Genomic DNA, 26,971 nt, shown 5'->3' with positions numbered 1-26,971 from the left:
CTTCTAATATCACCTGATGGGTTCGAGTGAACGTGTTCTACAAAATCATAAGAGAACATTATATTCACACGCTGTTTTTACCTCGTAAAACCGCAGTTAAGCAGATATCAGGAAACTAATAAAATAGCCAATTTCGATAATTTGAGTAGGCTTTTACTACCTACTTATTATATTACAAAATTGCAATATCTAGCAAACGTAAACATGGCACTAGGTATTGCCAGATATATGCGCAGTGACCAAATAGGAATTTTTGATTGGGTAATAGAAAACAATTTTATTAATTTACCTGAATGTTAATACACGTGTTTCAATAGTTTGTGGCTATTTTAGAAGTGTAAGTGGGATTATGTGATAAGCTGGTGGAGGTGTATATGTATATTGCAGTGCATACCTCATTCCAGCATAATATACAGGTGTTTGTTTTTGAGTTTCCTTTTATAATGTCTACTCTTTTAAAGGTGAGATATGATGTATTTTAAAAGTCATTTAACAGAAAAAGCTGGGATGAAAGAAAAATTTTAAGCAGGCACTAGTTTCCTGAAGAAAATTAGATAATATCAGGATATTATAGTGTGTTTTTTACGAAATCAAACTATGTTGTTTTAAAGTTAATAGGGATGAAACTTGACAAGGGTGATATTTAAGTTCATTATGATTCTTCTTGTTTTAGTTAAAGAAACTGTTAATAATTTCTAGTTAACTAAGGTTAGACAAGAATCTGAAACATACTTTTACAATCTCACTAACGTTACACTTTCATCAAATTTCCTAGCACCTATGTTACTTTTCTCTCTTTCACTAGTTTTTTTTTTAATGTACAATTATTTATACCTAACACTGCTTTAAACAACATGAAAGAAATAATTTTTCTACGTGAAGTAGCAAACGGATTACGTAATACTTAAAAACAAAGGAACTTAATCTGTAACATGGGTACTGACCAGCCGAATTCCAAAGTAATTCACAAGAGACTCCGTTCGCCAAAACCTATTGAGAATTTTTTCTGATATTGCTGAAATCCCTTGTATGTTATGGTATCTTGCATCAGAAATATTTGAGTTTAATATAGAGAAAGACAATATCGAGAGAAGGAGAATGTCATGAGTTCTGACAAAAACTATTAAATTAAATTCGATGCATATTTTCAATTTTTCATCTTTTTTTACTTCTAACGAATTCGTAATTATATTAATTTGCCGTAAACCTGCACAAAACTGCCTGTGTTAATTAAATTTAGTCCCCGAAGTAAATTGATTTAATAGGATTACTAGTTATTGACAAACTGCATCATTTAGTATGTCCTCGAGGTGACCAACTCTAAATCCAGCGCTTGGTCAATCAATTTCCGCCAGCTGTTTAACTGGTGGCATAAGTAGTAGAAGCCTAGTGTGTTAAAGCTCCCGTCTATTTTAGTTTAAGCGGGGCTTCGCCATGTACACACGGACATCTAAATCGTTTTAGCTTGGACATTTTTAAAACATTGCTATGAATAGTTTCCAGTTACGATAGGCCTGCTATTGTAATCAAATCATTACTACGTGTGAGTATGCATGATAACAAATACAGAACTCTACGTGGGAAATTGTTTCGTTTATGTGAAGTTTTTAAGTATTCATGCATGAAAACCTTCAGGTTAATTCAGAAAAGTTTGCCCCCAAACTTGATACTTAAATCGCAGCCTTCGCATCGATAATTTGCGTTTCAACATTACTGCATCCTACACTACCATATATGAGCAGGTTTAAGTTGAATTTTTATAAACTGATTTCATTTTGCTGCGATCATTCTCACTTTCTTGGGTCTTCTATAAGAAAGCGGTTTGCGAGTGACTTAACATTTTTTGATTTTATATTTATAAGTGATAATAGTGGTTGCTTAGGCTGTAAGTTACATGTAGGTAGGTAGATAAGATTTGGTATGTTTGTTGCAGTAGCACATAAATCCTTGAATTTGCAAAACATTTTTCAATGACTCTTAAGTGAAATAGCATTCAACCGTAACGTTGTGTATATGATCATTTGATGACTTCGTAAATACCTGCAGTACCGGTTTTTTACTTCAGTTTTATTCCCAGTTAACATTTTTTTTATTTCGCTTCGTGAAAGTATACCAGCGCAATTTCAACCTAAATATCATCAGAACAAAACCGAAACGGTAAATCAACTTTCATCCATTAAGTAATAGCTAAAAATACCCGCGAGATGGAAACTACCATGCCCAGGCACGCCATCGTCTTATATTCGCATTTTATTCCAGGCTTATTGAGTCAGTGGAGAACGCTTAGGATACGTAGCGCCAAAATGCAGGAATACAGGAGATTGCAGAAGGAGATCGGAGAGTTGAAGAATTTCATTCTTAAACTAGAAGTACCTGATTACGGCAACCAGTTCCAAGTAGGCGACAATCCGTCCGAAGATATTAATAATGAGATCGAAGCCTGCAATGTAAGTACTATTTGAACATTCTTGTAAATGTAATTTGTAATTGTAAATTGTAAATTGTAGATTCTTGTAAATAGCGTTTTGCTCTAGTTAGACTGCTTCGTCAAGGTTTATGTGAATTTAATTTTTGGAACGATGATGCCACTGATATGCAACCAGTAATACGTGCACACATAGAAATATCTATAAATGTACCATTACGCTTATTGTAATGATATTTCGAAGATTCAGCTTTGATACCTTCCGATTTTTAATACTGGAGTAGAGTATTTTTACACATTTGGGAAAAACATAATATAACACAATCATAGCATAATTGTTTTAATGGGACTACATTTTAAAAATCTAGCCACACCTTGGCAGCTCGCCCTTGATTGCGACACCTCATTGAAAAGGAAATATTGCGTTTTTTCCAAATATGAAAAATTACTCAATACTCGTTATCAAGGCACCGGCTAAGCCTTAAATGATCGTGCGAATGTCGGTCAATATGTGTCAGAACCATAATATCTCAGATATGGTCTTTACCCTATCCCCTGCGTGATTATGTTGATTTTATATGTCACCTATTTAACGTGTTGAATGAGTTTTGGCGGATGCGCCGGGCGAGCCCCATTTGTCCATGAAGCAAACTACTATTGGGTTAGTCTACATTATAAGATAGTTAGGATTTTTCTATGCATAAACACTAGATTTCTAAGCCCTGAAAAAATTACATTTGATGCCATTAACGGGGGTTGTTTTTTAAGCAAAATTGGACAGAAAGTACGGCCCTGAAAATACGCGGACGGCATTTGTACATCGGCAGTGGCAGTGCGGCGTGGTGCAAGATTAGGACTCGGACGTGTCCGCAATTTGGAGTCCAGTCACGTGCCGGCGTGCGATGCCAGCGCTCGACACAACTCTGCTTTTACCCCCGCGCCCCCTATTTCAACCCCGAATCTACTTTGCTGCCTCGAATGAACGCGAATATACCGCGCCATACGTCCCGGCCGTATATTTTAACTTTTATTCTGTAGTTGTTATTAAACGTCATAACTTTGGTGCTTTTCTTATTTCAACTTTACAACTTAATCAACCTGATGTTGCTTTTCCGAAATGTCTTCCAAGGATCCCAAGACAGACATAATTTAGTATAGCGCTGCACTATTTATAATCACAATGAACTAAATGGTACACGCGAAGTATATTTCCTATACCATCACTGCCACCTACTTAATAGCGAAACCAAATAGTGGACTTTTAACTGATGAATGAAGAAATATTGCTAATAGACAGATTGTCCTATATTGTAGACCGTAGTGGGTCAATTCATATTCAAAATTAATAACTTCTCCCAATATCTTTTCTCTTTTATTCGCAATCCACGTGTGGCATTATGCCATGAAATAATGGAAGTTGAGAGCAGTATTTCACCGTTTTTAGAACAAGTGTACGATCCCAACGGAGCTCTAGTGTTAAAAAATACAAATTGTCCTAAAATATTCCTAGGGATGTTGACGAGAGAAGGTGCATTGATCGTTTGGTCAGTGTATGGCATGTCCCTAGCGACCACTTCAGCTCAAGAAGTGGCAGTCGAAAAGACGGTCATCGGAATACGGCAGACTTATATTGCCGCATGTTTATAAATTACTAAGTTTTATGACGGTGGTCTCGATCAACTTAGTCTCTCCCTATAGGAGAAATGTGATGTAGAGCTGATCTTATTTCACACTGGATCTCCATTTTTAATGAATCAGATGTCATACACTCTAGCAGAAAACGCCTAATTTTCTCTATCATTTGAGAACATGCTAATTTCTTCGTCTTAACAGGATTCTCTTTATGTTTCAGAATATCTTAGACTTAATTAAACTCCAGGCTGCTAAATTGGCATCGCTAAACGCCGTAGTGCATCGCTTCACCCTTGATAACCAGGATTTTGACGATTTCAGCAGATGCACTCTGAAGGCTGAAATTTCGGAGCTTTACGAGCGGTTTGACAATACGAGATCTAGGTAAGTAAATCTGCCAATTAGACGACACAAAAGACATCTAAAATTCCCATGTGAACAGAATAATAGGAAAGCGTTTTATTAAAGACTGAATTTATTTTCCATCGTGGCTACATTTGGAATAAACATTACATAAAATTACATTGTAAAATAGATTTGAGGAAGTTTAAAAGTCTAAACACGTTACTTTTGGGTGCAGCTGCCGTCATACAGCCGGGAGTAATGGAAAGATAGCCTCATAGAATACTAATTGTTAAATTGTTTTATTGCTCTGTGTATACGTCTGTCTGCCTCCTTATTTACATAAAACCGACCTATAATGTTTCAGTTTGGAAATTTCGTTAAAACACCGTGGCTTGCTACGTCACGCCTAATGTAAAGGGTGCTTACAAATTGCCATTTACAATTACTAAATTTTTCCTGATTTCTATTATCGTCTGAAATAGTGGTCATCACATACGTGATTATCGATACTTTTTGGCATGCCAAGAACGAACTGTATGAATGAAAATAACGGCATATCGAATCATTTTCCTATGAGGCCGTCAATTAAGTTCTCTCACGGATTCGGACGTGTTTAGTAAAGTAAGACGTTCAAAGTACGTTGGCCAGATAGTACGGGCGTGATATGTAGGTACTATGCGTAAACTGCCATTAGTATTCAAGAAGTAGGGTTCGCCATGGGACCAGGTTGCGAATAAATATGGTATTGGCGATATTTCCTTTGTTAAATATAGCTTTCTCTAACTCGAATTGGCGACTCAACATTCTTTTTTCTCTCTCAACTTCCTGCTAAAATATAATACATACTATAATTTAGGTATTCACTTTGTCTAACATAAGGATGTCTTTTTGTGCCTCGAACGTAAGGACATTTTTAATTATCATCAAAAAAAGTGTCTTATTCTGGTTTACTTTCATGTTCAAGATTAGTTTTTTGCATATTTGCGAAAGTAGCAGTAACTACTGTACAAATTTCCAAGCAGCATTTTGTTCACCTAAAAATTGTGCTTCTTTTTTCTAATTTAGCTAACCCCGCATCTCCATTTACGATCGATATTCCCCCCGCTAGACGTCATTATCTTAAATGCACTTTATAACGGTGTATCCCAACTCTAGACACTATATAGGAGAGCACCTGCATTCTACATAAAAAAAAATGCATTTAATAAAAATATACTCGTATATGTATATAGGTTGGGTTAAGAATGCACTTTTTGTCACAAACTTTGTTTAATGCATTAGGACGACGTTATTTAACCAATAGGGATCCCCTGTGTACCAATATATGTACATTAAAAGCTGGCGGCAAACGTGAAAAAACTATGTAAGGCAACTTACAGATTTATACCAAATAATGTAGTTGAAATAATTAACGTAAGGTGAAATTAATATTAGATGGCTAAATGGAAGAATCGGTGTTTTAAGGCAAAGTTAGCTCATGTAAGGAAAAATCTGGATTAAACTCTTGAAAAGAAAAAAGATTTAATACTAATTCTCAAATTAAAATTATTAACCGTAATAATGTGTAATTATACAAATGATTTACTCGTTCTCTACCTCTACCTTTTCTTCATAAGCCTTTTTATACCTTCATAGCCTATTATATATCGTAAAAAGAGAATTTTGTTTCAGAACAACAACCAAACGTGGTGAAATTGAAAACCTTCTACCCGCTTGGAAGATGTTGGAGAGTCGCCTGGAACAACTACAAAAAGATCTGAAAGAAGACGGGAAAACTTTGCATCTTCTCGATACAGTATTGACAAATGGTCAGTTCACTGACCAAACGGCGACGTGTGTACGAGACGTTGCCAAAGTTCTGTCCGAATCAACGTCTTATCAGGTAAGGAGTAGAATTGTGAACGAAATCCGGAAGCCAAAGATCACGTATCATGTCATGGAAAGGAAAGTGGGTGCTTTGCTCGTAAATGCTAGAAAATGAAGTTACACATTACGTGACACGCTAGGACGGATAGGCGCGAAATTTTATTCTTAACGCCGTGTAGAACAAGGAAGAGCTAGACGGGTATCTGAAGCTTTTGCCAATCAAGTTTCTAGTCTACTTAGTATGCGCCACGACGCTTTTCATTACCGTGGCTTCGGCGTCGGAACACTTCATCCCGTTCCAGAAAGGCGGCGTTGCCACTGTGACACACACCCGGTTGATTGAAAATAATTGCGATCTAAACACTTTTAACATAAGACATCGGAATATTTCCTTCGTTTAAGTATAATAAAAGATTTCTCCGACTTAAATATTACCCCAGTATATTATCACGTGGCGTCGTTTTTCATTTTATCCTTCGTGGTCGTTCGACCTACATATCCAGCAAGATATCCCGGGGGCTTCAACGGGAGTTCATAAATATTAGTTCTCCACCGGGTCTGGGGCGAAAATAGCTGGTAATAATCTGACTATGCTCCTCGGACTAGCCCTGGGCCACGGTGGAACTGTACGACGCGATATTAAATTTGTATTTTTACGCTGATTCCGGAGAACATTCCGAGGCACGTGACTCGAAACCCAAAGTCCGGTCGCCGATTAACGATGCCGGAAATGGTGGTCGGCATTACGTTGCTCGTATACTGGACCGTAGAGTTTCGTCGGAAGCTGATGACCGTCTTGGACGCAATTTTAGCGTCTAGTTTAAAACCACTGGGTGAATGAAATTATGACCAGTCGTTGATTGTTTCAGGGCTACCCTCTTCCAGAATTCTTTACCGAAGGTTCTTTTTCGGACAGCGGCATATCCGATGAAGGTTCCGAGCACGAAATTGGTGAAAGGCAGGGTCGTCTGGCGGCAATTAGGAGGTTGGTCAGGCAGCTCGAAGTGGGGCTCAGTCCTAACTCAAAGGCTCGGCTAGTGATGAGGGAAAAGCTTGCTTCCGCCGAAGAAGAATTAAAGACGTTGCAGCAAAGGTGCAGAACTTTGATCGTAAGGACTGCAGCGGTCTCTCATCCGACCGTCGAAAGGTTAAGGTAGGTTTTGATTTACATATAAAAAAGGGTAATTCAGTCGAAGAGGGGGACGAAACAGGAAAGGTATTTCCCCATCTTAGCGCATACTGTCTTATGACGCCCTAATACGTTAAATAGTTGGGGTGGGCGAGGAGTGATGTTCAGACCACGGTGTTTCGTCCAGAATACGAATTGCCTGATTTCGCAGCGTTCGATTCTGACGCGTTGCTGGAAACTTATTAAAACTTTGTACATCCCGGTGTCTACATAAATCGCGCCGCAACCAAACTTATCGGGAATTAAATTGAATTGTTCACATATTGGCCCAATGTGAAATATTATTTTACCCCATCCATTCTCATCTATTCCTATCTTTTCCCACTAACTTTTGTGCAACATTTCCACAGAGTATAGCACAAATATTAAAAAGTATTCTTGCTACTTTGTAGAAGTTATTGGACGATTAAACTGAGTTTTACGATCCGCTCGGCATTTTCATTCAGATTTTCACTTCTACTTGATAATAACCTAGTCGCAGGGACATTTTATAATCATTTAGCTGTTGGCCATTTAACGTACTTTTTCGAGACCAGTTTATTTGGCATTGGCGCACTGCGAAAAAAGAGCATAATCATACGAAATCATCAAGACTGGATCAAACGTCTCATTGAATATTTCAAATGTTGTTTTTTGAAGCCAGTGTAGACCAATGAATTCACTTTTCCGTTCTAGGAGAAACGGAGCAGTTGTGACATTCGTCGACAAATTCAAACTTTAGCTTGGCATATCGTCAGCGAGATATTGTTTAAAGAATTCGTTTTTTTTGCCTTTTATATTAAATTAAATTTCTAAGATCCAGTAGGGGAAGACCCGGATGAATTTACACACATTTTATTTTTGCGGCTTTGTAAAGCGTCATTTATAAAGTTAGTTATAGGTCTTTGTCCCATGCCAAAATTACCCCTATAACTCGAAACTAACCCATTTTAATTATATTTTTCATACATTTACGTTCAATGTCAAACCGACTGACGTCAAAATAGCCGTACACACAACTAACACTACAATCGCTGCTTATCGCCGGATTGTAAAACGGCATCGATTTTCTGCATTCATGAAAACGTCGATCCCTCCGGCCAGGTCAATCGTTGTAAAACTAGGTTAAACAAAACATATCCACTGAACTAAATGTAAAACTCAATCATTCTTTTCAACCACGTGTCGAGTTTTACACCTCCTGCTTATAAACTAGTAATAAGTATGGACAAAGGTAGTTAATTTTTTTCGATAAGACTTTTCTCACACAGTCATGCGCGTTTTGAATTTAAAGAAGTCTGCTCCTCTTTTACTCATAGAATTACACTTACTCAAAACGTGATATCTTTTGAAAAAGTTACAATTTGCCAATTACTTTGAATTAAAACAAGAGTTTTTCATGCGTCTCTCCTCAAACACGCCATTTACATTATTTTTTCAATGATGCTAAGTCGCATTCTGTTTTGTTATAGTCGAAAAGAAAAGTCATCAGGGGATAAATCTGTGAAGCCGGACGGCTATGATGACGACCCAGGTAATGATCCCGAGAAATCTAGGTGGTTCAAAAGGCTTTTTAAGGCCTCTTTGGCCTTTCAGCTTGTTATTATAGCGTTTGTATGCTTGAGTTGTCTGTGTGAGCCGAAATGCTGCGATTTTATGAATAATTATCAGTGGTCAGTAAGTCCGAAACTACATTACGAAGGACGACCACCAATATAAAGTGTTCTAAAGTATAAATTTTTGTATGTATATATGTACTTAAGTTTTATTTTGTCTGGCTGCGTGCCAATAGCTCCTGTTGAGGATTTTGATAGTCCGATTGAAAGAAACATTATAAGAGACAATAGCAGCATAACTATCTAACGCCAAGTTATAGTGAGTATTTTTATTAAAGTTGCTATTTTTCTATACAGAGTGAGATGATAGGATTATTAAATAGTTAATATTTTACAATAATTCAATCAGTTAGAGGATAAATATTGGATTGATGCCATAGTTCCAGATACCAGTTGCGCTCTATTTAAAAGAAAAACTGCCATATTACTAGATCTCTATTACTTGTTCGAAATTACTAAGTATTTCGTCGACCTAAAATGTTAATCTGGTTCATTTCATCCAATTCTAAAGAAACTATGAAAAAACGGTATTTCCAAAGTGTGCAGTTAACAAATATGATTAAAAAAATGTTTAATAGTTAAATGTATCAGGGACAAATCTTAATACTCGAATTTGCATAATTTAATATGAACCAGAATGTAAAATCGTTATAAAGACGCTTAAAATGTAATTTGCGAAAATGGACTTGGCATGTTAACATTTTCGGACGACGAATTGTAATTTTTCCAAGAAATGAATGCATTTTTAGTTGTTCAGTCGTGTGAAAACGATACTAGTAAGCTCAAATTTGCTGAAATTGCACATGGCAAAAGAGTCCTTCAACAACGTGCCTACTTTAGTATTTTTTTAGATAATAAAAAATATAAAATGGAAACAATTTAGCATATTGCTATATTCTGTACATATATATATTATTTTTTAGAAAAAATAACGTAAAAAATATTTGTATTTTCTTCAAATATTTTTAGAACAGTGTATGGTTATTGTAACCACAATACGAATGTCCGACAGTATTTTTTTCCAATGGACTAATTCTATGTCTCGACATTTGAATAATGTAGAGGCAAAATTCAACTGTTTAATATTTATTTGTTTGTTTTCTTTTGTTTGTTATTTTATAGTTTTTTTAGAATATTTATTTGACGTCTTTTGACGTTAATTACCTACAAAGACAAGTTGACGCTCTCGACAAGTCGCAACGTTTCTAATAACGTTGAGAATATAGGTGGATTGAACCTGGTAAAATCACGGATTGACCAATATATAAATGTAGCGCAGAAATAAGCGCAAGGTGGGATGGCACCCACCAAACTGACTTAATATTTAGCACTTGTCTTACCTTATGGAATACTAACATCTTTGAAAGTGCCCAACACTGAAGGTTGCTTTGATAGGACAAGCTGCTTCGGCATGCTCCTAAAAAGAAGAAAAAACGGTGACTTAAAGCTGTTTAACGAAGTTTTCACTCGTTAAACTATGGTTCATCCATAACAGATTTTTCGCAGATAGAAAATACGACTACCGGGCATTTAAGGCTATCGTATTCTCGACTGCAATTTGTTGTGAAGGAACTGTATCTACTTTAATATAAGTTTTTTAAATATATAAGGTATTTGCCAAAATGGAATAATGGAACTTAAGTTAAGTGCCTAATATTAACCTTATTTTTATCATATAACCAGGCAGTCCGAAAGAGTTTTACAGTAGAAATTAAATCGAACCTGCATGTTAAGAGGTTTGGCGATACTTGTGTTCAAGTCAACGTTCAATTTTGTTTTTTTTTCAGTCCTAATGGATCGTTTACAATTGGCACTACACCATAAAAATATTTCTAGAATGTTTTGTTGTGTACTGTGAATTGAGGTAATTGAGATTATAAGTGTGTGAAATTAGTAACCTACATATGTATATTTAATAAACCAGCGGGTTAAAGTAATGAAACAGACATTTTCAATGCTCGTTTAGGTAATGTTTTCAATAATCTATTTTGCGGTCTAAATTACTTTAACCTGTATTATGGTTAATTAATAATTATACTTTTACAACGACTTAGATGGTTAAGTTTAACATCCATATCATTTCCTCTTAGTGCGTTCATACCCCAGTGCCTTGTAATGTAATAAATTAAATTGTGTCTATTATTTTCAGTAAAAAACACAAATATAAATCTTTCGATTTCCTATAGAGGGCATTATATTGTTCCAGTTAGATGCCGGTCATACTTGTTTCTTATATTCGTTCACCCCGTAAACACATTTTATACTTTTATAGGGTAAAAAACACAAAAAAAGACGAGTGTGAGTTGCTTGATAGCATAGACAACGTAAGGGGAACATGGCGTGTTGTTATAATATGAATGGTTTTATATTTTGCTGAACACACTGAAATAAAGGATTTTGGTTTTTAGCTTCATGTTGTTTTATTATACCTCCCTTTTTGAAGGTAAGCAGCACTGATCCTACAATGCTTCTTCGGCAAGTTTAAACAAAATGGTGGGTTATTCATGAAAATGCAAATTGATGAAGCCAGTATAGTGGCTTGGTTGGACTTCCGGTGCCACTGACACTTGGTAGTAATAAATCGAAAGGACGATGAACATGGGTACCAAGAAACGAAGAGCTACCAAACAAACTGGTGGTGAGGCACGTATTTGATTAGTATTCAAGGGTCGTGCACTGTCCCAAACGTTCCCTGTGACTCTCACTCGTGTTTCTTTAAACTCTGTCCAGAGGAGCACGGCAATAAAAGACAATTCTCTGGTATATGATAGTCACTTTGAAGCATTAAAACTGTACTTCGTTTGTGGCTACGAAATTGTATACGGCTCTAAAATATAGTCCTGTTGTGTTTCTTCAGGAAATCGTTTTAATACACAAAATTGTTTACTGTAAATTTGAGATATTGGCCGCCACGTTGAGTCTCTTCGGCGTCTTCTTTCGATTTTATTTTTTTACGATATTTAATCGATTTGAGGTATACTCCAGACGCGTTAAGCCGTTTTTTGAATGTTCCATACGAAATTGTTAAACCGTTAGTTTGAAACACATAATTCGATGGTGTCTCACGAAAATTGAAATTGTTCGCCATCAATTTGAGATATAGTCCAGTCGCGTTCTTTGCAAAATTTTTCATTCAAAGTTCTTCACCATCAATTTGGGATACAGTCGAGTTCGCGCTTTTTGAAATTTTTAAGTTGTCGCGTCCCTACCGCCGATTTTCTTACATTTTTAGTAAATTTCATCAATTTGAGGTACAGCGCAATCGCGTTCCTTGAACAATTCGTGATTGAAAATTTTTTCGCCATCGATTTGAGATAGAGTGCAGCCGCGTCACTTCGACCGATTGATAAAGTGTAAATTTCAGATATTTCAAAATCTATAAGCTACAGCCCGGTGATCCTGAGTTTTCGATGAAGTAGATATGTACGTACACTTAAAAATACAAACGTTCCATTCTGTTCATAAGATAAAACCATTATAACAGCGGAAGACTGAAACGACGACGGAAAACAACAAACAAACGTCTTATCTTGATGACGAGTAATACACGAACTGTAAAAAATATACCTGCGACCGAGAGACATATTATTCATATCAGAACTGTCGCTGTAGCGAGATGGGTACCGCGATACCTTCGAATGATTTCATTCATAGTTGTCTACTGCCAGGTTCTTTCAACGAACAGAATTTCTTATTGAGAACTCAGAGTTTCAGTAAAATTAACATAGCGTCAAAAACACATAAGACTGCATCCTTGTTGGCAGTCGTTTAACTCCTAATTGCCTTATAAAAGTGCAGTAGCACGAACTGCAAATAAGTCACCATCCTGCATCAGAGGGATGCAAGCTCTAAATATAGGTCACTAGTTTATTGTATGGGGTGGGTAAATTAAGACAGACCCTCCTGAATAAACGATTTCCCTTGAGACTACTTGCAGTTACGCTAGAAACCTACATGTGCGTAACTCGGTTACAAATACAACATAGAATTTGAGCATTTGAGTATGAAATTAGTCATTGACTTGATTTATTCACCGGCCTCTGAGTAGTATAGGTGTCTAGAACCGCTTTAATTCGATTTTGGATTGGACACTTTGGCTCAATATGCGTTGCGATTTAAGGATCACATTCCTTCGCTCTTTTTTAAGTTCTAGTTGTGATTCATACCTGACAAAACAAGGATCCGGAAGCATAATCCTCCTGCGCCCCTCGGAATTATCAAAAAAATTTCTGTTTCGGAAGGACAGGAAGGGGAGGATTTCTGTCTGGAATCGAAAACGCGAAATCACGATTTCTTGATTACGATTTCGCAAGTGCCGAAAGAAAGCGACCCGAAACCATCTTCATCATAACGTTTACTCTCTAAGGACAGGTTAGTTCGCGCATATACTATGAGATCATTTAAATTTCATATCTAGCCAGCTGTGGAATTTTACACAAGAGAAATAGAAAATAAAAAGTAGGTCGTAGCTTGATCGTATGCCGCAAAATGACGTTAAAATTAATATTTGACAAAGGAGCCGAGTTAGGTTATGTTTCTTTACTTACTTTTATCGACCTATGTCCTTTTCTTCAACAACCTTCACAGCTGACTAGATATGAAATTTGGATAATCTTCGCATAAGGAGGAGACTAAAATTCATCTTCAAATTTTCCTGCGAGAAATGCAGCGCACTAAATAACAGGTCTGTTTCGCGTGTCTTATTATTCGTAGCTAAAGTGAATACATCGATTAACGGCTCTAACATTAATTATCTCCGAAGAACCGATTACCAAACGAATTCCTCACAAAGTTTATTTTTCCGTCTATCTAGCTTGGAAATGGATGCACCTTATAAAGGGAACAGCATAAAAAAACAATTGTGAAGTAGCATGCAGTCAGGCGTTAAATTAACTTTGTAAAATATCGCTCTTTCTGTGATATAGGTATCTGATTTCTTTCCCGCGATAACTTCCATATTGAAGCTGCCTAAAGGAAACCGAATTTTCAGTAATTCTTGGCTGCAGAGAAAAGTATGATCTTAGATTCGTTCTTATTACGAAATACGAATTTAACTACGTTAACATAAGAGACTGCTTTACAAATAGCTCTCCCACATTAATTTTGCGTGGTCGCCTAATTAAATTAAAAGATCATGACTGACATTACGATTGTAGTATACAAGAGCGCTGCGGGTTCGTTATGGCCGTTCTTCAAGATGACACGATAAAAATGTTGTAAAACGCATACAGAAGTCTGAGAAAGAGCCAACAATTTTGTCCTAGACGGATATAATTTAGACATTCGTACAAAACGCGTGGGCTGTAGGTGAGTTATAGTTCCATTCATGAAAAGCAACAAACCTTGAATAGGTACGACCTGTTTCGGTTAGAGGCAGTGATACGCCTATGCTGCCGTAAAATTAATTAACTAGTTCAAAATATGTAGTTTGTTTATCTGATTTAAATGAGAGAATCATTAACGATAAGGAAATATGCTTCTACACACGGAATATGCATACTTTATGCGTTGCGTTTAGAGTTATTTTAACATTGACTTTGAACTAAAAGGGGAAAAAGTTAAGATTACACGAGTAGTCGCCCTCTATTTGATATTTTAAACGGATCTATTCAATATTAATCTGTTTTTTTGCGTAATACAAGGTGTTCATATCCACCAAAGCTAAAAATTAATTAAGGTGCAAATGGCTCCTTTCTACTGGCAAACAGTTAAAATTCGCCTTTTGAACTTTCGGATTTTATCGGAAATTTGTTCGAAGCAGAGACATTTCTATCTATTTTTGAGCGGCTTTTTTTTACTTTTTTTTACTTTTTAGAAACATTATGAAACGGTTTATTGAGGTGTTTAACGAGTTTCATACGATTTTAAATAAACTTAACAATTGCTTAAAGATTTTCAAGCAATTCCTGAACAAAAAGGAGCTGTCAAACATTCATATTCGTTAAGAAAGAAATATTTTTTGAAATTAGCAATGGAGATAAATAGAAAAATTAAAATTACAAAAACAATCTTTGTCTCCTAGCCGATTTGCATGTTTCCCTCGTTGGCGTTTTGTTTCAATACCCATAAAAGTTTTTTTCTTTTCTACTAGTGATGATATACTTGATATTAAATAATAAAAGTACTTGCTTGAACGTGTGTCTACAATCTGTTATACTTAAAAAAAGATAATTCAAATCAAACAAATAGTTTACCCCTTGGAACAGAGTATAGGTAACGCATCTTGCCACTGCTTCAGCGCGTCACGTCTAGCAGCTCTAAGATCGCGCAAGCTCCACAATGCCGAACCATTTTTTCCTGTAATTGCCAACGTATTTAAGTTAACCGTTTTAGAATATTAACTTTTGGTGTAACGTTAATTAATATTGCTTGTCGTAATTACAATGTTGCCAAAAAATCTCTCAGATACGACCAGCTAAAAACCATCCCGTCAGGAAAGCACCCTGTAGTATGTATGATATATATAACGTCGTTTGAATATATACGCATTATGTTTCTTCAAAGTGCCTTGAGCACGGGTGCGCGAGCCTGGCCCGCCCGTGGGCGGCGCCGCTCGGCGGGCGTTCGTCACGTGACCGGGGCGCCGCCACGAGACTCCGCCCCCCGCGATCGGCTCATTGAGCGCGGCCGCCACCGCTGCCCATCAATGGCCGTGACTTCGCGATCGCCGCAACGTGAACCGCCGTTCCTTCAACAAACGTAGTACACACGAGTGTCCAAGAAGTGCCGTACTAGTGAGTGATGGTGATGGTCATGTACTGGCGCTAGTGCTCGTGCGAGTGGCATATGCACTCGGGTGCTTCTGTGACTGTGAGTTCACGCCGATTCGAGCTGGATCATCCGGGTGGTTTCGGCGCGCCGCCCTGGGCGGCCGTCCTGGGGCATCATGCCGCCGCTTCTATCATGCAAACTGGGGAACCCCACGGGTATGCTGCGGCCCACCATCCAGGTGGCCCTATGGATCTTCATATGCCCCAAGGGTTTCCGTACTATCGGTGAGTTTTTTGAAGACTAAAATTGCGATGGGCATCCTCGCAAATTTGATTAATAATAATTCTTAGGGTTGTAGTGTCCCAGATTCGTTTCCCGTTACACCCCACGATACGTGCCCTCGTTCGAGAGCTTTAAAGCCGGTTTAGGAAACTTGACCACTTGTTGATCTATTTCTTTCCATCGGGATCCGAACCCGGCTGATATAATGTCCTTTGATATGTGGAAACATATCAGTACAAGTTTATGTCAGGAATGCGTCAACCACTGGTGGAATATTGTACCTAAAGTGAGAATATCAGATAAAAAGTAAATAAAAGGGAAAGTGGCGTACCAGAGCAACTTTTCTCAAATATGCACAGCTATGGTAAATATCCTTATAAAATGGCTATCGAGAGGACTTGGAATCCATATTTGCACAAGATATTGCTTCTAATAAGGAATCGCCTGTTTTTTGCACACATTGTGCTAATCAGCCTGACAGAATAATAAAGCAACAAAAATTGAGGACCGTTTTTGCTCGAAAAAGTCCGTCAGAATGAGTAGCTGTTTTGGCCTTATACGTCTCCCAATCCGGTGTAGTTCTTTTGAAACGCATATTGCGGGAAATTTATTATTAAATCAGCGACGATACAAAAATGTAATGTGCTAAACGAAATCACTGGGGCTTATCTCATTTAAATTTTAATTGATGTTAATTTTAACATTGCAGACTTATTTCTTCTAGTCAGGCGAGTTTCACTCAACTTGTTCTCAATGGGCGAAGCTTTTTCTTGGTTGCTTATAAATTCATAAGTAGGTAGGTACCTACATATCACATGTATGTAACGATTTCCTGCACGTCGCGTGACGATGTTTGTAAAACTATTTATTACATAAGTGATTAATCGGCAATAAATAAGGAATTTTAATAGGTCAACATCTGCAGTAACAACAATTTTTTCAACTCCTGAAAACGTTCCATAAATAACTATTAAAAGAAAATCCTCGTAATGTCGCAAGACTGGGGGGAAGAAAAATCAGATTCATAATACTACAAGCTGCTGCGAGGAACACAAATTAATACAGCAGCCCTACTTTTGACTCGATGGGTTTAACAAAGTGGCGCGTGTAACATAGCTGGGGGAGGAATCCACTGTTTTAAAGTATAATCAACTTGCTGTGAAAAAAATCATACTTGCAAATTTCTGATCGAACCCTTCGCAGCCCGTAAAGACATTAGCCTCTTACATTTACACCCCTTGAACTTAAAAACTCGACCCCTGCCTATAAAAATTCGTCGCACGGAATTATTTTAAGACGAAATTACAGGGGAGACAAGCCTTTCATTTTCATTTCTCTAATTTTTCTAATGTCACTTATTTTGAGAAATTATCGTAATCTTTAACTAAGCATCGAGGAGAGTTTCTGGTTTGTTGGCTTAATTCAGTATGGTTTCCATCGTTCCATAAAACGATCTGTGCGCAAACTTAAATTTGAGACTAGAAGCTATGCTAGAAGACGTCAGAAAGATTGTTGGGCAATACTAGCATAGTTTCGGTTAGAAGTTGAGCACCCAGGGTTTTACGGATTTGAACTTTCTGAGAAGGTTCAAATCTCGAGACGGCTTAAAAAAATTTTCTGAGTATACGTGAAATTGACTCATTGGTTAGGAAACATAAATTGAAAACTTAGCAAAAATGTCTTCAAAAATATACATCTTATTTCCAAATTTATTCATCTGTTCATTCTAACTGTATGCCAGTAAAGGCGCTGTTTAAATTTTTACTCAAATTTCAATGATTCATTTATTCAAAAATATTTTCCTTTCTCTATAAAACTTCCTTTTATCATCAACGAAACTATCGAAATCAAACTCTAAATTAAAGAAAAAATGTCCAATTATGTCTTTTTAAATTCTCATTTGCCCCACCATTCGATTGGCTCATCCTCATCTGGTATATGCTCTTCAATGAACTTACGTGATAACTACAATGAATCGATCCTACTGGAATACACAATTCTAAAAGTCATTCGTTAAGGTGAAATATTCGAGTTCAAAGTACTCGTTTTTGAAAATAGGTCGATTTGATTTGGTTAGTGGATATTTTAGAAAAGCAACAACACCGACTTGCAGCAGGTTGATATACGTTCCATGAAAAGTTCATAGAGGTCCTACGTATTTTCAAATACGAAATTTTTCAGTTTTCCCCAGCCCTAAGTTTGTCTTAATTGAACTTCGCATAAAGAACTCAATCTTCTTAATTTCAAGCCGCTTTAGGCCGATTTTTTTCATTTTGGGTAGGTACGACTTTAGTCAAGCATGATAATCGGCTCCTGTTTTGTTCTTGAAAATCTGTAACCGGTCTTATGATGAATATGGCACTGTACCAAGGTCGAGAGCCGCTGCGGCACTAACACTACTTAAATTAAACCTTCGGAGGTGTAGTATCACGACAAAACACAACCGGAGATTAATCTAATAAGTACCACGAAAACTGATCCCATTATGCAATAAAGCAAATCCTGATTAGCGCTTCCTTAATGTTTGCGTTTCATTTCTCCCCTCTTAACTGTACAAACAGATTTCTTAAATGAAGTTTAGAAGTTCAGTCAGGGCAAAGATTTTCACCCCGATATTATTTGTCTGCCTAAACAAGTACTGTTTTCATTGCGACAAGTGCCTCTTAGGGATTATCTTATGCCTATTTCTTAAGAATGATTTCCCTCTAAGCGTTTAAACGCTTAGAGGGAAATATTGTATGTTGCTAAGTTGAAGACGTTCAGAAATTCAATCGCTTATTACGGGAGTACAAGTTCTGAGTTAGGGAATTTGTGTTGAAAGTGAGGAAATTTACGCTTGTTGACTTACTTTGACGGTGTCGAAAGTGAGAGAAACTCAAGTTACTAATTCAATTGTTTGTTGTTAGGATAGTCCATCTCTCCCTAGTTGGGTACTTTTGGTAGTTCAAAAACGAGGAAACCTCATCATTTCACAATCTTTCGTTCTGTTGAAAATGACTGAATTTAATTGAAACCAATAGGCCGTATTACTGATTTTAATGCTTTTTCTGCATGTTTTTCTTCTACGAAATTGATGACATTTGAGTTTAATAAAACTTGTTATTGTGGAGCCGAGGGAACGCAATTTATGAACCAATTTCCCAGCAGTCATTTTCAATTGTGACGAAGTAAATATTAGTGTATAACAGACAGCCATTAAAAATGCAAAGGAGTCTCTAAAAATTTGCGGACTTTTTATTTTAGCTGAGCAACACAGCAAAGGACTAAGCCCATGCATTTTGATTAGCCTCGTCACCCCATCTTAGTGCCGATCTAGCCCGTCTCCGTGTTCCAGAAGGAAAAATCAAAGTGTTCGCGATTCAGCTCATGAACACTACTTTATAATGCCTCTAAAGACGGCGGCGCGGCTGTCAAAGGGGCTTGTTATGCATAAATCATACTTTTCGGTGTTTTTTCTTACCGCAACGCGAAAATAGGATTTGGGATAAGCTCTGAATGCAAAGTCCTTTTGGGAAATTTCCTCCATGCACGCACTGTCGCTTGTTGGATAAGCGCCATAAAATATTAATTCAGTGACGCCAGTTTGGAAAACAAATATTACGGTCGAAATTACAATAAACGTGAGGAACAATATTTATAACCCTTAAATAGCCCTAAACATCCAACTGTCACCGGAGGGCGATACGTCTTGTCGATGCGTCCCCTTTTCGCACATACGAGAATTTGAGCGTGTAAAATTTTACAATGAAATCGCGGCAATCTGGCACATCTGTTTGTGTTTCCACTGGCACCTAATATTCGGCGTTTACCATCAAATAGCGCCGTTATGGCCAACTTTAAACATCCTTATTACGCATAAAAGACCGCGAATGTTGCGTGTCTACGAGGGGTCTGATGCGTAGCGCGCAAATTTTTCCCCATGTTGCTTTATGGCATGTACCTGACCAGCATTGCAATGCAATCAAGCTTATGTATCCGTTGAATTTTTGAAAGGATTTTCTTGTACGCGGGATTTCCTTTGGTGGAAAAATACTGACAGGCCACGTACAGAACATACATAATAGAGGGTAATGTTAGATTCTGACTTACAATCGAACTAAAAATGTGTATTATTTTTATGGAATTTTGCATATTTTGCAACTTCAGATTTAACCGCAGTTATTTTTAATGTAAACAGAAGAGGGCTAAATTTCACAATCTAATATTCGGATTTAAAATAGCGGCGAACAAGGCATGTAAGGTGGACCAATTGTTATGGGCCACTATTGCTATCTTATAAACAGTAAAAGTTACAAGTTTAGTTAAATTAGACAAAAGTTGTCAAATTTGGTGACAAGTTAAGATCTCGAGGCACTGTTGCTAAAGTTTGTTCGGTTTCGGAAGTATTGGGGAAAAAACGAAATTTTGCCGAAAAAGTTTATTGTAAATAAATCGAAAACTAAGGGTTTTCGAAAAAAGTTTTTCTTACAACATTTTATTGGTTTTTAAAGCTCTACACACTAATGTTAAGTATTAAAAAACAGCAATTTTAGTTTCTAATATATCGACACTAACTTCAACTTTTTAAATAAGAACCTAGATTCAATTCAACAATGACCTGGATCATTCATTGAATTTTTTATTTCAACAGAGGTACCTAATTTATTTGGTTCTACATTAGAGTTTTAAGATTAGAGCAAAATAAAATTTATAGTTTCCACAAGACAAACCTAAAAGCATAAGAAAACGAAACATGTTTTCGGCAAAATTTCGTTTTTTCTCAATACTTTCGAAACCGAAAACATTTTGGCAACAGTGCTTCGAGATTTTAAGTTGTCATCAAATTTGACAAGTTTTGTCTAATTTAACCGAATTTGTACCGTTTACGGTTTAGAAGATAGCAATAGTGGCCCATAGCAATTGGACCACCTTGTATTTCGAAAAGTCAAAATAACATCAATGAAAACTACGCCTACAGATGCTATGAAATGTTTCCACAATCTTCTTCTCTTTCCGATTTTTCTGAAGAGCAACGTATGGAAGAGGACCTTCATACTCAAGTATGTAGCGTTACAAAATTCACAGTCAGCATGGAGACTAATGAAGTAACAAAGATTTCTCCGTCCCAGCGAACAGTGGAGGTTGCAGAGTATTTCTGTACGCCATATAATACACTAGAAGAAGTTCCTTCCAGGTCCATCGAATGAGAGAGCCATTTTACGGTTACACAGGCAACAAGTAATAATAGCGATGGCGACCGAACAATCGGAATTCCGGCTGGGTCTGGAGAAGGACACCGTGGAACACATTGTGTCATGATATCCAGCAATTGCCTGACAAAGGTTTAATAGGGCATCACTTAGAGAGGCGAGTTATATTGAGAGTTATGTGTCAACCCAATTCAATGAGACACGATAACGTTTAACTCTAAATTTAAACTATTTCTCCCAGGAAAGAAAAACTTCTGGTATTTTATTACTATAGGTTGTTCCAAAAAATTTCACAGAATTCGAATGAACAATTTACCAAATAAATCATTCCATATAGTCGCGTTAGTATACCGTGTTCTTAACATATACCATTCAATTTTGCCCCAGAAAAAATATTAACGGAGTGCACCTCGATTTTAGTTGCACCCAGCTATCCTGGACTCATAGTAAAAATCCGGTAATAAGAAAAAAAATGTAATTTTTTCAGGCCAATTTAAATACAATTTTTCGCTTGGCTTCACGAAATATAAATCTGAACACGCTGGTTTATGGATGACTAGAAGCAGAACTTGTTGTCTAACCACATCATGGTAATACTGTGTGGGAAAAAGTTTCATTTGCAATTAGGCCTAATTTACTTAAGCCAAACTCGGAAAAAGTCATCATTGTTCTACCTCGAGCATCACGATGCTGATCGATAACGTTGGTATCAGTCGACTGATTTATCGAGGCGCGCCAACTGCGTGACGCCTTAAATTTTCCGTCATTTGGTCTTAAATGGGAACTTTCTTATAATAAAGCCTATTTTACATGCTCGTTCCGAGGGTACCCGCCTTGAAAGGGCCTCATTCTTCCCTTCGAAAAGTATTATGTTTAAGGCACTTGACAATAGGGCTGCAGAGGGGCTCGCGCCAAAAATGCGCCCTTATTACAAATCCCCGAGCGTTCCGCTCATTTGCCACCCAATAAAAAAAGTTAATTCGTTTTTAAAGTTTTTCTTTATTTCTACTTCTCGGTTGACTTTTTTCGGTTTAAGTTGTGCAGCGTCATAAACTCGCTCGAAAAAAAAAAAAAACTAATCAGGAAGAGTCATTCGTAATCGCTTAGGGATTAAAATACAGTTGACAGAGTGGAATGTAAAGGCCCTACGTGTCATGTAAACGACATAAAACCAATCCCAAAACGTAACATGTGTCTGGAACTGGCGTTCGTCGCAAACTTGTCGCGGACATGTGCTGGTAACGGCCTTAGATTACCGATCACCGACGTCCTCTCGATCTTGCCTAATGACTCTATGATGAGCCTTTGGCCCTTTCTTTGTTAAATGTTCATTGAGTTTGACTCATACAGAGACCGCACGTTTCATTTAAAGGAAAAAATCAAACGTACCTGAGGTATTTTCAAGCTGGTGCGTGGCATCAGTAAATCACATTCCTAGTGGTGTTCTATGCTCGTTTTATCGATGTAGTGCCTTTTATAATGGCAATGCAAGAGGTGAGTTTTATGGCCCGACACCTCCTAAAAAAGAAGGTGTCTAATTTATGAGTGCTAGGTACTAATACTACGAATAATTCCCGATTAAATGCATCATTAGTTACATGGTATGGATTTTTTCAAAGGAATCGATGCTATAAAAGTCGTTTAACTAGTCTACTTAAAATATAGTCATAATAAATCACTGCAGATCGTCTCTCTCACGCGATGAGTAGGTACCTGCTAAAAACCAGGGCTACTGTTGTTAGTGGAACGCGCCGAGAGAGCGAGAATCATCACGCGAACTGATTGTGCGGAAAATATTATACGTCCGATACCAATTAGTACTAATGGATGTTATCTAGGTACGTATATCGTACCGCTTTTGCTACTGGTTTCGAGGTATTACCACCATACTTTATGGCGACGTTTTTGTGCTTTTACTGCTAAACGTTTTCTTAAATAATAAGCTAAATTTGAATCTAAGGTCGACCGTCGTGTTTTGAACACCCAGTATAAAGCAAAGAGAGGCGGTCAAATAACATGTAAAAAGGAATGACCCCGCCAGAAACAGGTGCTATATGTTTTATTTTATTAGTATAGCGACTAATGTTTGGCGTGGACAAATACATTAGTTTAAATACCGCTCGCCTTGAGCAGCTTTCTTCATATATCACGAGTCTTGGCTAAGCGGCTAAAATTAAGATGTCATTATTTATTAAACGTCTACATCAAACAGAATTATGGCTGCAGCCCTCGACGAACCGCTCAACCGACTATCCCCATGGAGGTGCGATAAAGTGCAAAAGTAATGTTTAGGCTATTTCGATCGCCCGAAGGGCCCAAAAAGTTAACCAACCGACAATTCGAGTGAATATAGTCATCCGACCGTGGTTAATAATCCTGAAACTTGAAACAGCCCCTGTTGCCGTTTCTTCAAAATACAGTTTTACCCCACGTTTGGAATTTATGTTATACATGTATCCCTGCGAATTGTAACGTATTCCTGCGAATTCAGTCCTGATCATTGACACAAAGTGTTTTCTCCTCACAATGAATTGCTCTTTAAGTATTTCAGACGCAGTCCACTTGTCATTGTCAATGTCATACGTCAGCTTCCACATGCAAACTAACTAGTTAAGGTACAAAAACCCTTTTCTAAATTTTCTTCGCCAAAGAAACTTTCTCTCTTACTTTCAATTAAACTTGACAACGCAACACTCAACTAGAGGCGTCTTTAGAGTGGAATCGGCATGTAGAAAGAAGGAAACGGAGACTCAAAAGGGCGCAACAAGAATGTTCATTGCGAAAACTTGAGGAAAATCTAAAGTCAGACTATGCATGATAATAGGTCCAAAGGGCCTAGGTCCGTACTAAATGAATTCTAGTTTTTGCGATATTGGTGAGAAGAAAATCTCTGTGTTGTCAAGTTAAGATAATACAGTTTGAGTATATACAATATTATACCCTAACTACTTGACACATAAACTGATGTGTCATATGTAAGTTTTTTCGAAACTTTGTAGTTGGCAAAGAGAGAACCTCCCATTGAAAAAAAATTATTACCCTAAAATCTGCTGAATGCTGCCAATGCACAACATAGATAAAAAAAAACCTATAGCCGATGAAGCTATTTTTTTAACAAAATTACGCGGATCAAAAAAGTTTTTTGTCATTATTGTAAAAAAATAAAACTAAATCAAGCATAGACATGCAGCATAGTTTTCCTAATATAACCTAAAATTAACTCAAAATGATGTACTTTAAAATTGTTATGAAAAAATACTTTAATAATTTTGTTGGCTTTTCTGCTAAATCTGCTTTATTAGGGATATTAGATGAGTTATATGTCAAAATCTGAGACGCTAAAAGGGTCAAAAATGAATTGAATTCCCGCCCTGCTCTGGTCGTGTAAATAAAAAGCAATCTGCGATCAAGGAGTACATATCGGACCATCGAAGACGGCACCTACTTTATTAAATCTGCCCGGGAAGTTCTTTTGTGCCATAGATATCTAATCGCGGCCCTACATGGCCCGTTTCCCCTGAGATTGGCACCAATTTCCGCATACACGTCACTTGATGGGAAATTGTGCAATGCAAACAATCGGCGATTATTTCCCCATCACTCAGGCTTAAGCTCTTATTTGCCTCGTTGTGGATATTACTTCGTTCCCGTGTTTCTTCGATAAATTAGACTCTTTGGATGATGACTTTATGTTTACTTTATCTACTTTTGGGCCCAATTAGTTTATTAAAGTTGCGATGATTGAAACTTGGGGACTGAGTAAACGTTTCGAGGGGAACGAAATGAGGCAATTTTAGAAATAAATTTTTAAAGAACGTGTAACAAAGAAAACTGTCCTGCGGATCATAAAAAGCGAGTAACGAGTTTTTTCCATTACATAAATTGTACTTTTGTGGTGGAATACATTACGGATCTTATACGGGACGGAGAATGGGCATTTTTGGCAGTAACGAGAGCCTCGTGCGTTTTGAGATGGAGGCTTTGCAGTCAACTTACTTTTAATCTAATTGTTGGAGATGAAAAATTGTGTGTCCTTTCGAGCGCCCTAAAACACACAAAAACGGCGAGAGTACAGGACAAACGCTGAATACGAAATGTAAATGCAGCCTGGCCGGGTACAGTCCATCAATGTCAACTTCGGAGACAGTTCGACATGATTTATAACAGCCACTCGGCAAATCTAAACGTAATATCCAATTTATACTACAAATAGATGGCAATATACATGAAGTTTAAACCCGCCATTGTCACCTTCCACATTATCACCTCATTACTTTGATTTCACGAAAATGAAAAATCCTCAACAATTATAAAACAGTGCTATCCTGTTACAAAATAGCATCCTCACATAAGCGAGAGATTACTGAAGAATGAACTTCTTCCTAGAAGCCAGGTATCTCAGGTGGTACCGACAAACGTAAAGTCAGAGGTTACGTGAACATGTCCGGACATAATATGTGGGTTCTCATGACATTTTCCGCTTCAAATGACCCGGCAGACATGTTAAACATTAATTGTCCTTGTAATTACTCATGTTCATTAAGTTTATTTGGATGTGGACTGTGCTAGTTTTTGTTTTTTGGAAACCCGAGAGATAACAGATTCCCATGGATCAGTGACCCAAATGACTGCTTGTCGGGGCAGGACACAAGTTGAGTTTTGATGTTACTAAACCTTGCGATTGATGAAAAAACAGAGGTTTAATATATGTGTGTGATCCAAGTTACAGTTCGATTCGGTCAAAACCGGGCAACTCTATTTGATACTATTGAGAATTCAAAAAATATGTGGGAAAAATAAAAGCGGAAAAGTTAATACAGAAATTTACGTTTTCGTGACGCGAAATATTGTAAGTCACATTGCACCTTACTCACAATACATACTTTACTAAAATTTATGACAAATTAGAGTTGACCGGTTATAAAAGTCGTAGCGACATCATATAAAACGGCTAGTTTTATGGTTGAGACAAAGATTTTTATTACTATTTTAGTAGTTAAATATGCACACAGTACTGCGTGGCCGAATCAAATCCATTACTAGTGTGGTGCACGGTCAATTTCTAATCAATCGATCGAAAAGGATCTTACTGATATTTGGCCGATCAAAATCTTGGAACTATTGTGTGAAAGTGTTTGTTTTGAATACATTTTTTACATTATTTATTATTATGCTTTGCGTGACGCAGTGTTACATTTTTACTTTTCTCGTTTAATGCACAGCTTTTATACACACGTTTTAATATACAGTTAGAGCTAACCATCTACAGGGTGATAATTGCTTTGTGCCTATATATAGGGTGTTGAAAAAAAGGTTTAGGAATAAAGAGCGTGATTCTTTAGCCCAGGAAAAAAGTTCCTATTAACATGGGTCCGCAAACGCACCGTTTTCGAGATATAGGGTGTCAAAAAAAAAAATTTGTCAAAGAAAAACAAGATCAAAAACAGTTTTAACTTTTTTTCCTTACTTAAAGAAGGTATTCTACTGTTCTGTCTACTTGCCATTTGTACACAGAATTCACATCTTCGCCGAAAAGAAGCTAGATGATTTTTTTTACCACTACCGTACATAAAATGCATATCGGCCATCTCTGAATTAGTATAAAAAAGCATTTTTATAGTAAGAAAGAATGAACACAAACTGGCAGTACAACAGTTAACACTATTAAATAACATTTGCAACATTACATTTCCATGAACAGAAAGCAATAACAACAAAAAAAACAAAGACAGCAATA

General features: G+C 37.1%; 2 protein-coding genes across 5 annotated transcripts in view; both read left to right on the top strand.

Annotated features, from left to right (window-relative positions):
* Window positions 1–11,459, top strand: part of klar (klarsicht) — a 74,400-nt gene extending 62,941 nt beyond the window's left edge. Inside the window, exons 15-19 of one of the 2 annotated variants that reach the window (XM_066391088.1) lie at window positions 2,260–2,447; window positions 4,278–4,441; window positions 6,074–6,284; window positions 7,138–7,421; window positions 8,909–11,459. In XM_066391088.1, the coding sequence (XP_066247185.1) occupies window positions 2,260–2,447; window positions 4,278–4,441; window positions 6,074–6,284; window positions 7,138–7,421; window positions 8,909–9,155 (1,094 nt within the window). In that variant the 3' untranslated portion in view covers window positions 9,156–11,459. Of the gene's footprint in view, window positions 1–2,259; window positions 2,448–4,277; window positions 4,442–6,073; window positions 6,285–7,137; window positions 7,422–7,466; window positions 7,970–8,908 lie in introns of those variants that run through there. The other variant, XM_066391089.1, reaches the window with a different exon arrangement.
* Window positions 11,460–15,714: 4,255 nt separating this feature from the next.
* trh (trachealess) overlaps window positions 15,715–26,971 on the top strand; it is a 64,725-nt gene continuing 53,468 nt past the window's right edge. For all 3 annotated transcript variants that reach the window (XM_066391092.1, XM_066391091.1, XM_066391090.1), the window contains exon 1: window positions 15,715–16,047. In XM_066391092.1, the coding sequence (XP_066247189.1) occupies window positions 15,839–16,047 (209 nt within the window). In that variant the 5' untranslated portion in view covers window positions 15,715–15,838. The remainder of the gene's footprint in view (window positions 16,048–26,971) is intronic.

The sequence above is a fragment of the Euwallacea similis genome, chromosome 6 (genome assembly GCF_039881205.1).
Source record: "Euwallacea similis isolate ESF13 chromosome 6, ESF131.1, whole genome shotgun sequence".
In the NCBI taxonomy this organism is placed as follows: domain Eukaryota; kingdom Metazoa; phylum Arthropoda; class Insecta; order Coleoptera; family Curculionidae; genus Euwallacea; species Euwallacea similis.
This window is presented reverse-complemented; position numbering and strand designations above follow the sequence as displayed.